This window comes from Panulirus ornatus, chromosome 19 (genome assembly GCF_036320965.1).
Source record: "Panulirus ornatus isolate Po-2019 chromosome 19, ASM3632096v1, whole genome shotgun sequence".
NCBI lineage: Eukaryota > Metazoa > Arthropoda > Malacostraca > Decapoda > Palinuridae > Panulirus > Panulirus ornatus.
The window spans coordinates 6,323,509-6,337,305 of NC_092242.1; the positions used below are offsets into that span (position 1 = coordinate 6,323,509).

Sequence of the window (13,797 nt, forward strand, 5' to 3'; positions counted from 1 at the left end):
ATCCATAAACAGATTAAACAGCAATGGTGATATCACATATCCTTGCTACATACCCTCCACCACCTGGAACCACTCACCATCCTGTCTACCTACTCAAACACATACCTTCTTATCTATAAACTACTCCCTGCTTCTAACAGCTTTCATACCCCACTATATATATATATTCATAACATTTTTCACAAAGCAACCCTATCAGTTCTAACACACATTTTCTCCAGATCCAAAAATGCAACATACAAATCCCTCTATTTCTCTATGTATTTTTCATGCACATTCTTCAAAACAAAAGACAGAACCACACATCCTCTGCCACACCTGGAACCACATTGTTCCTACCCAGTCTAATGCGCTGTGTATGCCACCACCCTCTCAATCACCACTTGTCCATACAACTTACCAACTACACTAAACAAATGTTTGCCTTTGTAATTAAAACACTCACTTTTGTACTCTTTGTCTTAATACAATGGCACTATACAGTCATTCTGTCAATCATCAGGAACCTCACTATGATCCAAGCACACGATGAAAATCATAACAAAGCAATCAACAAGTGTCATCCCCTTCCTTAAGAAAGTCAACCATACTATCATCCACTCAAGACACTTTGTTACTCTTCATCATATGCAATGCTTTTCTCTCCTCTCCCTTTTCACAGAATCACTTTCTATGACTCCCTTCAATTAGCACCATATCAAAAATATCCCACATCTGCCATCCAATCACTGCATGGCTTAACAAGCCTTCAAAATAATCACTCCATCTCCTCCACTTCATTTCTCCCTACTACCTCTTCCCTATTTGCCCCCTTCACTGGAGTTCCCTTTTGTTCTCTCTCTTTTTTTTTTTTTTTTTTTTTTTACACTATTAACCTCCTTCCAAAACATTTTCTTATTCTTCCTAAAATGTGATGATACTCATTCATCCTAATGCTCATTTGCCTTTTTTCAGCACCTGTACCTTCCCCTTAACATCATGCTGCTTTCTCTTGTACATCTCCCAGTAACATTCATTCACCTGCAAAGAATGCCCATACATCTCTTTTCTCTTCTATTCGCAACTTTACTTCCTCATCCTACCACTCATCACCCTTCCTCACCAATCCAACTTCCATCTTTTACACATTTCTCTCAAGCATGTATGCGGTGTTTCCCTAAACACCTTCCATTCCTCATCCAAGCCCCTAGCGTCATTTACTCTCATCTTTTGCCATTTAACACAATATCTCTCCTGGAATCTCTTCACACAAGCCTATATAGACATACATGCTTATGTATAAATACACCTGTATTACCATAATGCACTTGCATATGCATTACACTGCAAATGGAAAGTCACCTTCAGAGAGGATGAATCACATTCAGTTGACTAAAAGGAGTGCAGGCAGTCTCATCATGGAACTTCTCACTCTAAAGGAGCCCACCACTTCCCTGCTTCTGATTGTGGTGTATCCTTGAAGGTACAGGGGGGGGTATAAAGGGGGTCCTTGGGTTATATATATAATGATGTATATCTATATGTATTTGAATAAACAAATATACATTAGAGATGAATCGGATATCCGCATCATTTTCTTAAATCCACATCCACGTTTGTGATAAACATCTGCATCTTACCACACATAAAGCGGCTGTGGTAGATAAACAAAAGAAGATTGAAAAACAAGAACTGGCAGCGATGAGCACTTATCACTCCGTGATAGTGATGTGAGGGAGCTGGCTGCAGTGCAGAGGAGCTTGCCTCAGGGGTGGGCAGTGTGTCTGTTGATCACATGGCTCTTAGTGAGATAATCAAGTTTACTAAGCCTTACTGACGTTCATTTATGTAAAATGGCATAAAGTAAGTCAAGTGTGGAAATGTAAGTCAAGTGTGGAAATGTTTTGTGGAACAACCAAATAACTTAGCACAATGTGCAAAATATATTATTCACAAAAGGAATATGGAACTACATCTTTGAAAAATCATTTGAAATCAAAGCACAAAGAGCAGTCTGAAGAGTTTGAAGCAGAAGAAAGAAAGAAGTTAGAGGAGAAACTAAAGACAGAAAAAACTCCTTAGCAAAGAGTAAGGTCAGATATTAAGTAAATAAGGGTTGAAGAATATTTTCAGAGTGGAAAACTGTGGGATGCTTCTAACTTTAAATCAAAGAAACTGGATAGGTGTGTAGCAGAAATGCTAGTACTAGATGATTTACAAATCAGTCATGTTGAAGACACGATTCATGAAACTGATGGCTGAAGCTGCTCCACAATAAGGCTGAAGCAGCATAACTTTTATTCCTCACTGATATGCAATGACATGAATGAGTCTATTTTCAGGGAAGTAAAAGGACTGATTGATGTAGTGAAGCAGAACAGCAAGATTCTTTCACAACTGACATGTGGTCAGATACCTCAGCAGAAACGCCACAGCACCGCTACTTATTTTCATCACTCAATGATGGCACAAGATGAACTTAAAAAGATTCAGGACAGGCTGCAAGAACCCAAGCTATATGTTGTCCACGATACACCCACAAGGTGGGACAGCACCTTGCACAAGCTGAAAAGAAAACTAAAAATAAAGGAGTCACTATGTTTGCATGCTACTACCAACTCCAAATAAAGCAACTCAGCACCACTGAATGGTGAATAATGTCCAAATATGCAACAGCTCAAGAACCTTATGAAGCTACCACAGAAATACCGAGTGACTCAACATTTACAGTAGGTGATGTGATACCTCTCGCAGTTTCCTTGAAAACCAATCTTCAGCCAAGCACATCAAAAGTTTCTGAAGTAACTGATACCTCGGTTTCAGGCTCTGAATCAGATACTGAATCAATGACCGAGTCACCCCAAAATAAAAAAGCAACACAGGTAGTAAACATTATTAAATAAGCAATGCAAGCTGATGTTGAAAAATATTTTCCTGGCTTGAATGTGGAGATTTGTACAGAGATGCAACATTTCTTGATCCAAGATATAAAAGTAAATTCTTTGCCTCTTCTCTCATCATTGATCAAATGAAATCATCAATTGCCAGACTATGTGAAGAGCTGACTCAGCTGAGCACCAAGGCAAATGAAGAAGATGAACCAACCAGAAAATGAAGAAGAGACAGCAAAACACAAACAATTAAGGCAACCAACACGTATGGAATATTGGTGAAGCAATAACCTCTATTCTTGCTACCATTAGTGATGAAGAAGCGAAAGAGACACATGTAGCAAGGAAAAGAGCAATGGAAGATATTGAGAGGTATCACAAGGAGAAGATTGTTAGTGGAACAAGTGAAGACAGTTTGCAATGGTGGAAAGAAAATCTACCCTGATTTGGCATAGGTCACATGCCAATACCTTCGCTGTCCCCCAAGCAGTGTCACTAGAGAGCGGCTATTCGTGGTGCTGGCTTCATCTACAATACAAAACGTAAGCAACTTTTAGCAGAAAGGGCAGAGAAACTTTTGTTTTTGAAGGAAAACTTGCCTACCTTGAACTTTAAATACTGATGAAAGAACAGCTGTTAAAAGATTAGGAGTTAAGTTAACCACTTTCAAAAAGAATGGAGGGTGGGGAAAGTGGTTGGTGGGATGCCCAATGAGTTGGGTCCCCGTCCCACACCCTGGTAAAACACAACTTGAGAGGGTGGAACTCGTCATAACAATAAGAAACTACAATCACACAGTACTTTGTAACAGAAGTAGCTGCCATTTAGAAATGATTGATGTTCTATAGTGAATGAATAATTCTTCATCTATTGAAATATATAACAAAATATCCAGAAAACATCCGCATCCATGAGGATGTCAAAGTCTGACATTTACATCAGTATCCGCAAAATACGTGAGCATGATATCCGCATACACATCTGCATCCGCATATCTCTGAATTCAGACATCCGATACAACTCTAATATAACTTCCTGTAACCTGATGTTCACCTACAAATTGTAGAAAAACTTCACTACAAGCATGTTTTTACTTGTTTCTGATGAAATGAAGGAAACCAAGATGTTGTATGAGAAACACAAATCTATAAATGGATGTCTGTCATTTTGAGCAATATGATGATACACATATTCATCAGAATAAGCCTCTTCCTCCAAATGGAGTTAGGTTTGGTTGAAATCCCTTAAATGTATGACAGAATGACAATGTTATCACTTGAGCGACTAACATTATTCTGACCTCTGAAACTATGAAATTAACCACAGCATTGTATATTATGTCCTTAATGCTACTTATTATATTTGGTATAGTTAGAGAACAGACCAAACCTTAAATTTTGTATATCACTAGCACAAATTTCATTTCTATTATGAAACTGAATCTGCTCCACACAATTGTTATTTCATTACAACGAATTTCATAAATGGCTGATAATGAATGAAGTACACAAAAAATTACCTTATCATAAATCACTTTCTCTTATACTCTAAAGAACAAGAATGAGCTAATAAGTGATACCATTCAACTATCAAAAAGGCAGAGAAGAAAATTATTATCTTAGACAACATAAATACTGTGCATTATAAAATACTATGACATTCTGAAGAAATACCAAATAAATTAAGAAAATGCTATACAGTCCATTACATTCATCTTTCATTGCTTTCATAACCTCTTTAATAGTCTCACTTTGGTTTCTTGCATTTAAGAGTGTCTGACATCACAGTGTCCTCTCACACTCAACACCTACATAAGCTATGTTATCAATACACCATACATCCATTCCCTCTCACACTAATATTCACTTACTCAGTGGTATTTTTCCATGCACTCCCACTGCAATCATGTGAAGAAACATATCCATGATAAACCCAAGAATCAAAGAATAAGCTTGAGATTCTTCCCCTTATTTAACTTGGGTGATTAATATCTAAAACACTTCCTTTGGTGGGAAATATCATAAACTACATAACACACTAGTGTACATCAAAAGAATTCCAAATGCAGCCCATTCCTGTCAACAGCAAATACTTAGACCTTCTTCAACTGCAGATAAGATTTGGGATGGTAATACCAAGATGTAAAATGTGGAAAACCAAAAAATTTTTACTTCCCCTACATAGGATAAATGAAGGTATTTCCTCTTAGTTATGTGCTACATGGCACAGCTTAAATAAATCAGCAGAGGTGGTGTACTTTGATTAAAGTCTACACAAAGTGTTCTGATGGTAGTCTGTAGCATCCCACTATACTGTCCCATTTCTGAGCAAAGCACACAATCTACTGAAAGGTACAAAATATATCAAAGATTTAATATTATTTAACTCATTTAAAAAAAGGCAAAACAATTCCAGATGCATTGACTGATCCATAAACAACCAATATAGCAAAATCAATAAGGTAACGCTTCATTTCACTGCCATTGGCAGGCTCTGGTACCTTGCATATTGGAACTCATTCTTCTCACTGACCTTTACCTGCAAATTCACTGAGGCACAAATTCAAAAGGTCAGATATGCAAGTTCGTGGGGAAAAAGAGAAAAAATTACTTTTTCACCATACTATCAACAAAACTGGTACTTCACAAGAACTATCAATCTAGCTGGTGGTATTACTTGAGTACCCGTAATCAGAATCAAATGTCATCCTACGCATGAAAAAATCTATAAAAGAGAGCGCCTCCTCCCAAACCAAGGATAACAAATGCAACACATAGGGAAACTGGGCGCATTATTAACCTCTTTTTCTCTTGCCAAAGCTCGTTGGCTCGCTGCTTTTCCACCATGGCCTTGATTTTGGCTGCAGTCACTGCTTTTTGTTCCCGTCGTTTTCGTCGTCGAACATCATTTTCGTTGCACCTAGAACACAAAGGAGAATCGGTAATTGCTGAACATCTGTGATTATAGTTGAATCAAAGTGAAATGAATACCCCAACCACCTCATTCTGGAAAAAAAATAAATATTTCTGTAAGAACATATGAAGAAATTTCAGTACATTTTTACACTTGTATTATGGCCCAAAGGCACAAGTATTCTCACCAAGCCTAAAAAATCCAAAAAGATAAAAAATGTCCAGAGAGGTAAGCATGATACACATATGTTTTGGATGTGGTAATTATCGTCATCTCGAACCCTAAGCTTAAAATTGAAGGAACAGAGAATTTCATGAAGTCTGAATAAAATTCAGCATGATTTAGCAATGCTATCACATCAAAACTAAAGTCTGGGGAGAATTAATGTAAACACAGACTGGTGTAAAGTGCAATGACATACTGAGACAGTATCACACTATATATCCCCTTCCATTGAAATGTGTAAATGCTTAAAATACATTTATATAACAACCAATATCAATGAACAGGTTAAACATGTCTTTTAATTTTCTTTCATAAACCCAAATGTTCTCCCTGCCTTAGTGCTTGCTGGATTATTCTAGTGTCCTATTTGTTGAGGGTGGCAGGATCAAAGAACATAGGTAACTGAAGTGCGAGGCAATGGTAAGCTTTTTATTTCTATCATTTCTACTTGGGGGTTTGAGTGGGAGGGGTCTAATATCAAGTGTATAGCATATTGAAGTTGGGTGGTACTGGGAGGATCTTTGTTATATTTCATTGTGAAGGTGCTGAGTGCTATAAGTCCTTGACAGCACATTAATTATTCTGAGTGCACTATTTACTGTGGTTTGCATATAAATATACATCAAGGCCCCACCAACCTTTCCATGGTTTATCCCAGACGTTTCACATACATTGGTTCAGTCCACCAACGGCAAGTCAACCCTGGTATACCACATCGTTCCAATTCAATCTATTTCTTGCACGCCTCACCCTACTGCAAGTTCAGGTCCCGACTAGTCAAAATCTTTTTCACTCCATCCCTCCACCTCCAATTTGGTCTCCTACTTCTCCTTGTTCCCTCCACCTCTGACACATATATCCTCATTGTCAACCTATCCTCACTCATTCTCTCCATATGTCCAAACCATTTCAACACATCATCTTCTGCTCTCTCAACCACACTCTTTTTATTTCCACACATCTCTCTTAACCTTTCATTACTTACTCAATATTTACTTATTTATTATTCATTATATCTTGTCGCCGTCTCCCACTTAAACAAGGTAGCACAAGGAAACAGACAAGAATGGCCCAACTCACACACATACACATGTATAAACATATACGTCCACACACGCACAGATACATACATACCTATACATTTCAACATATACATACATATACATACACAGACATATACATATATACACATGTACATATTCATACATGCTGCCTTCATCCATTCTCATTGCCACCCCGCCACACATGAAATGGCACTTCCCTCCCCCCGCGTGCACGTGGGGTAGCACTAGGAAAAGACAACAAAGGCCACATTCGTTCACACTCAATCTCTAGCTGTCATGTATAACGCACCCAAACCACAGCTCCCTTTCCACATCCAGGTCCCACAAAACTTTCCACGGTTTACCCCAGACACTTCACATGCCCTGGTCCAATCCACTGACAGCACGTCGACCCCAGTATACTACATCGTTCCTATTCACTCTATTCCTTGCACGCCTTTCAACCTCCTGTATGTTCAGGCCCCTATCGCTCAAAATCTTTTTCACTCCATCCTTCCACCTCCAACTTGGTCTCCCACTTCTCCTCGTTCCTTCCACCTCCGACACATATATCCTCTTTGTCAATCTTTCCTCACTCATTCTCTCCATGTGACCAAACCATTTCAATACACCCTCTTCTGCTCTCTCAACCACACTCTTTTCATTACCACACATCTCTCTTACCCTTTCATTACTTACTCGATCAAACCACCTCACACCACATACTGTCCTCAAACATCTCATTTCCAACACATCCACACTCCTCTGAACAACCCTATCTATAGTCCATGCCTCGCAACCATATGACATTGTTGGAACCACTATTCCTTCAAACATACCCATTTTTGCTCTCCAAGATAATGTTTTCACCTCCACACATTCTTCAACACTCCCAGAACTTTTGCCCCCTTCCCCACCCTGTGACTCACTTCCGCTTCCATGGTTCCATCCGCTGCCAGATCCACTCCCAGATATCTAAAACACTTCACTTCCTCCAGTTTTTCTCCATTCAAACTTACCTCCCAATTGACTTGTCCCTCATCCCTACTGTACCTAATAACCTTGCTCTTATTCACATTCACTCTCAGCTTTCTTCTGCCACACACTTTACCAAACTCAGTCACCAGTTTCTGCAGTTTCTCACCCCAATCAGCCACCAGCGCTGTATCATCAGCAAACAACAACTGACTCACTTCCCAAGCCCTCTCATCCACAACAGACTGCATACTTGCCCCTCTCTCCAAAACTCTTGCCTTCACCTCCCTAACAACCCCATCCATAAACAAATTAAACAATCATGGAGACATCATGCACCCCTGCCATAAACTGACATTCACTGAGAACAAATCACTTTCCTCTCTTCCTACTCATACACACACCTTACATCCTCGATAAAAACTTTTCACTGCTTCTAGCAACTTGCCTCCCACACCATATACTCTTAATAACTTCCACAGAGCATCTCTATCAACTCTACCATATGCCTTCTCCAGATCCATAAATGCTACATACAAATCCATTTGTTTTTCTAAATATTTCTCACATACATTCTTCAAAGCAAACACCTGATACACACATCCTCTACCACTTCTGAAACCACACTGCTCTTCCCCAATCTGATGCTCTGTACATGCCTTCACCCTTTCAATCAATATCCTCTCATATAACTTCCCAGGAATACTCAACAAACTTATACCTCTGTAATTTGAACACTCACCTTTGTCCCCTTTGCCTTTGCACAATGGCACTATGCATGCATTCCGCCAATCCTCAGGCACTTCACCATGAACCATACATACAATGAATATCCTCACCAACCAGTCAACAACACAGTCACCCCCTTTTTTCCTAAATTCCACTGCAATACCATCCAAACCCGCCACCTTGCCAGCTTTAATCTTCCGCAAAACTTTCACTACCTCTTATCTGTTTACCAAATCATTCTTCCTGACCCTCTCACTTTGCACACTACCTCAACCAAAACACCCTATATCTGTGCCTTGCAACCATATAGTATTGTTAGAACTCCTATTCCTTCAAACATACCCATTTTTGCTCTCCAAGATAACGTCCTATCTTTCTACACATTCTTCATCCCTCCAAGAATCTTTGTTCCCTCCCCAACCCTATGACTCACTTCCACTTTCATGGTTCCATTCGCTGCTAAGTTCACTCCCAGATATCTGAAACATTTCACTTCCTCCAATTTTTCACCATTCAAACTCACATCCCAACTAATTTGTCCCTCAACCCTGCTGAACCTCATAACCTTGCTCTTATCAACATTTACTCTCAACTTTCTCCTTTCACACACTTTTCCAAACTGTCATCAACTAAGCAGTTTCTCACTCAAATCAGCCATCAAAGCTGTACTATAGGTGAACACCAGGTGACTCACTTCCCAGGCCCTCTCATCCCCAACAGACCACCTACTTGTCCTTCTCTCCAAAACTCCCTAACCACTCCATCCATAAACAAATTAATCAACCATGGGGACATCACACACCCCTGCCACAGACCAGCCTTCATTGGGAACCAATAACTTTCCCCTCTTCCTATTTGTACACATGCCTTACACCCTTGATAAAAACTTCTCACTCCTTCCAGCAGTTTACTTCCCACATCATATACTCTTAAGACCTTCCGCAAAGCATCTCTACCAACCCTACCATATGCCTTCTCCATACATACAAATCCATTTGTTTTTCTAATTATTTCTCACAAACATTCTTCAAAGCAAATACCTGATCCACACAACCTATATCACTTCCGAAACCACAATGCTCCTCCCCAATCTGATGGTTTGTACATGCCTTCACCCTCTCAATCAGTACCCTCCCATATAATTTTCCAAGAATACTAAACTAACTAATGCCCTTGAAGTTTGAACACTCACCTTTATCCCCTTTGCCTCTGCACAATGGCACTATACATGCATTCTGTCAATCCCCAGGCACTTCACTATGATCCATAAATACAATGAATATCCTTGCCAACAATCAACCACACAGTCACCCCCTTTCTTAATAAATTCAACTGCAATTCAATAGGAGTGCAGATAATCTTATCAAACATTTAATTTCTTTTTACATGCAGTGCTACATGTATCATGGAGACAATCAACCTCATCAGGTGCAAACAATTCATATTCTAAATCCCCTGCGCGTCTTAGAAGTCGACTAAAAGGGATGGGAATTGGGTGCTGGAAATTCTCCCCTCCAGTTTTTACTTTCCCAAAAGAAGTAAGATAAAAGAAGGCCAAGCTAAGATTTTCCCTCTAAGGCTCAGTTCTCTGTTCTTGACGCTACCTTACTAATGGGGGAAATGGCAAATATTTTTTTTTTTTTCATACTATTCGCCATTTCCCGCGTTAGCGAGGTAGCGTTAAGAGCAGAGGACTGGGCCTTAGAGCAAATATCCTCACCTGGCCCCCTTCTCGGTTCCTTCTTTTGGAAAATTAAAAAAAACGAGAGGGGAGGATTTCCAGCCACCCGCTCCCTCTCCTTTTAGTCGCCTTCTACGACACGCAGGGAATACGTGGGAAGTATTCTTTCTCCCCTATCCCCAGGGATATATATATGAAAAAAAAAAAATAGATACATATTTCAGTCATGATTGCTACATGATTATGGGATCCAAACTGGAAGAATAAATGATAAACCCTTTCCAGATGTACCCTAGTCTATCACTGATAAAGTAATTAAGATGTTAAGATATGGCAATGCAGCAATACAGGACTTTATTCATATTCACCATCAATGATTAAGGGATATGTAGTGATCATGACCAATGATATGATTAAGAAGCTTGAAGGATAACAATCAAGTCACAGTGGCAGAATAGTTGTTGGGGGACCATATATCATGTTGCATGGGCCAGCCATCAAAAAAAAAAAAAAAAAATTCAATTATTTCATCAGCATGCTAGCTGGAGCAAATGAAGCTTAACTTTTGGAAAACAAAGGATACCTTATATTTACATCATTTATTCCCCTTTCATTATTCAGGGACTGAAAGCACTCTTGGCTTTACAAGATCTCCAAAAAATGCTTAAACCTCTATGTTAGATGATAGTGGACTGAAATGATGTACATACCCTAGGAAGGGAAAAAAACTAAGGTAAAACAACGGTTGAATGGTTAATCTGGCAGTGATTCTGTTATGGTAGCTAGGCCAAAACCTTTCAACTCACTTTCCATCTTTAAACCCATAATCAGAATGTATGGGAAAAAGAGATGACCTTAAATGACATAAAACAATCCAGAAAATGTATAAAGGTATTCTTTCCTATCTTACTAATGTTTACTCATCATAACTGAAATATTTTTGGGAATCCCATGTAGCTGCCCTTGACATATCTAAAGCTTCTGACAGGCTGTAGCATCTGGGTTTCCTCTCTAAGCTCCCATCTTTTGACTTTCCTCCCTCCTATGTAACTTCCTTTCGGGCCTATCTATCTCCAAGGCTGTTGATGGATCAGCCTCTCTACCTTTCTCCATCATAAGCAGTGTCCTTCAAAGTTCTGTCCTGTCTCCTACACATTTTCTGCTCTTTATCAAAGATTTTCTTTCTTCCACAAATAACCAAACGCACGCTAATGATACTAACTCAACACTACTTCCATACATCCTTCAATTATGCTCCTTTTTCTCTTGTTCGATCGGCATTTCATCTTAACATACCTCCCTAAATAAACTCAGACTTGTGCAGTACATCTCACTGGGGCTGATGAAATCAGGTTAAGTTTAATGACTCCAAGACCTAGCTTCTACACAATTCTTTAGAGAAAATTCCTTACAACTTTCCTCTCTTTTGGCAGTTCTGAAATTCCGCCTCTTCACTCAATGAACATATCAGGTATAACTGTACCATCCACTCTATCTTGGAAACCCCACATTACAGAAATAGCTAAGTCCACCTCTAAGAAACTGGGAGTCCTGTTTAGATGTCAAAATTTCTTTTCTTCCAAACAGCTGCTCTGTCTACACAAAGGATTGATCCATTCTGGTATGGAGTACTGCTTTCACATCTGGGGTGGTTCTACTTTGCAACCTTATTCTGACAGAGTTGAGTCAAAAGACATGAGACTTTATCATGCTGCAATGTTGGTTCATTCCCTCTTCTATTGGTATTACTTTGATTTTTGGCCCTACCATTTGCAAGTCCACCCAATACTCAGCAAGCTGCTGCATCAAATAATTACTGTGTGGTTCTTGGCAACTCAAGGGTGGGCCGCTTTGATAACTGTTTCCTTCCCTACCCCTTGAATCTTTGGAACTCTACCCTTTCATGCGCTTCCCAATAATTATGATATGGAACATTTAAAGGACAGATTTTTCACTTCCTCTAAAATTCATTTTTTCATCTTTAGCCTTTTTATATTTCAAGAGAAAAAAAAAAAGACAAGGCCTTGACATGGTGTTTCGTCAATGACTGGAGCCTCCAATGTAAAAGAAAAAAATCTAGCCATCCACTAAAACTGGGGGGGGGGGGATCTTTGGTGAAAGATGCTTTTAAAACTCCTGACCATGTGTGAAAATAGTGTCCCTATAAAACAACACCCATCCCCTATGACTCAGATAAAGGAGCCTTTTGTCTACAGAAACACTAGTCAGTCAATTGGGTAAAATCCTAGCTGCAAAGGCATGACTCACTTGTACGATCATGGGGGTACAAACCCTGGACAAGGATTGGCATTATTTCTCAGGGACAATACTTGTACCATACCAGTCCTCATCTCTTTCAACAATATTCCCTATGTAAGGAGCCCATACACCAAAGGAAAACAACCCATAAATACACACACAACCTACACAAATGGTGGTAAGACAGCATGATCATTACAGGTGATGATCAAAAGTTGGAATGTTCTGTATGTAGTAAATGGCCACGGAATAGTCTGAGGGTATGCCTCGTGCATACAAAGTGATAAGATATTGCTCGACAATGTTCACTAATGTTACAAAACACCTACAGGTGAAATGCATAAGACAAGTATACTTATCAGCATTAGGATGGAAGCCTCCAAACAACAGAGTGTGTGTGTCCTACTACATCAGTAATTGGAAAAATAATAAGGCAGGTCAGTACAGGCTCATTAGATGATGACGTCATCACCAAGTGAAAGATGCTGATTGGCCAGAGGGTGTACCCTGACTGAACCGATATAATAACCACCTACTAAGTGGTAGCCAAGGGCTGGGAAGCATTCATCTTACCAGTATAGTAGGGGGTTAAGAGGCTACAGACCCCCATAGTTCCAAGATATCTCTCATGGCTTGCAGGACAGACTGACCCTGAAGAGTAAAAATTCGTAAAAGTACAAATATTAACCATCTGCGAAGGATGTTTCTGGGTATCTACTGGTAGCGAAGTTTATATGTAGGTAACAATACCTACTGTGTCACCTCCCCTATACTCCAAAAAAAAAATCTTATATCAAACAAATGTTTAATACATAACATAGCATTAACATCGAACAACAAATGAAACGTTTAAAACCTCAAGATTCATTGTACATAAAGTATATAAAATACTGTGGTAAACATGGGCAACACAGTGGTCAAATTGTCAACGCAATATTTCCACCGATTCTTATATCCAATATGTTATTTTCTGCATTTAAATCTGGTTGGCCCATGCAAAGCCTTCTCCAAAAATACAGTCAACTCACATGTTTTAATTCCTGACCTTCTTACCAGCAAACTCCACTCTGTCCTTACTTCTGCAGTAATATTTAGTCTTTTC

General features: G+C 39.3%; 1 protein-coding gene across 3 annotated transcripts in view; it reads right to left on the reverse strand.

Annotated features, from left to right (window-relative positions):
* Positions 1-13,797, reverse strand: part of LOC139755347 (tyrosine-protein phosphatase non-receptor type 2-like) — a 109,408-nt gene that overhangs the window by 67,877 nt on the left and 27,734 nt on the right. The window contains exons 9-10 of one of the 3 annotated variants that reach the window (XR_011714084.1): positions 13,269-13,346; positions 5,670-5,789 (exon numbers count right to left, since the gene is read on the reverse strand). Coding sequence is in view for 2 of the 3 variants with exons in the window: in XM_071673515.1 (XP_071529616.1) it covers positions 5,579-5,789 (211 nt within the window). In the remaining variant the exon portion in view is untranslated. Of the gene's footprint in view, positions 1-580; positions 5,790-13,268; positions 13,347-13,797 lie in introns of those variants that run through there. The other 2 variants (XM_071673516.1, XM_071673515.1) reach the window with 2 other exon arrangements.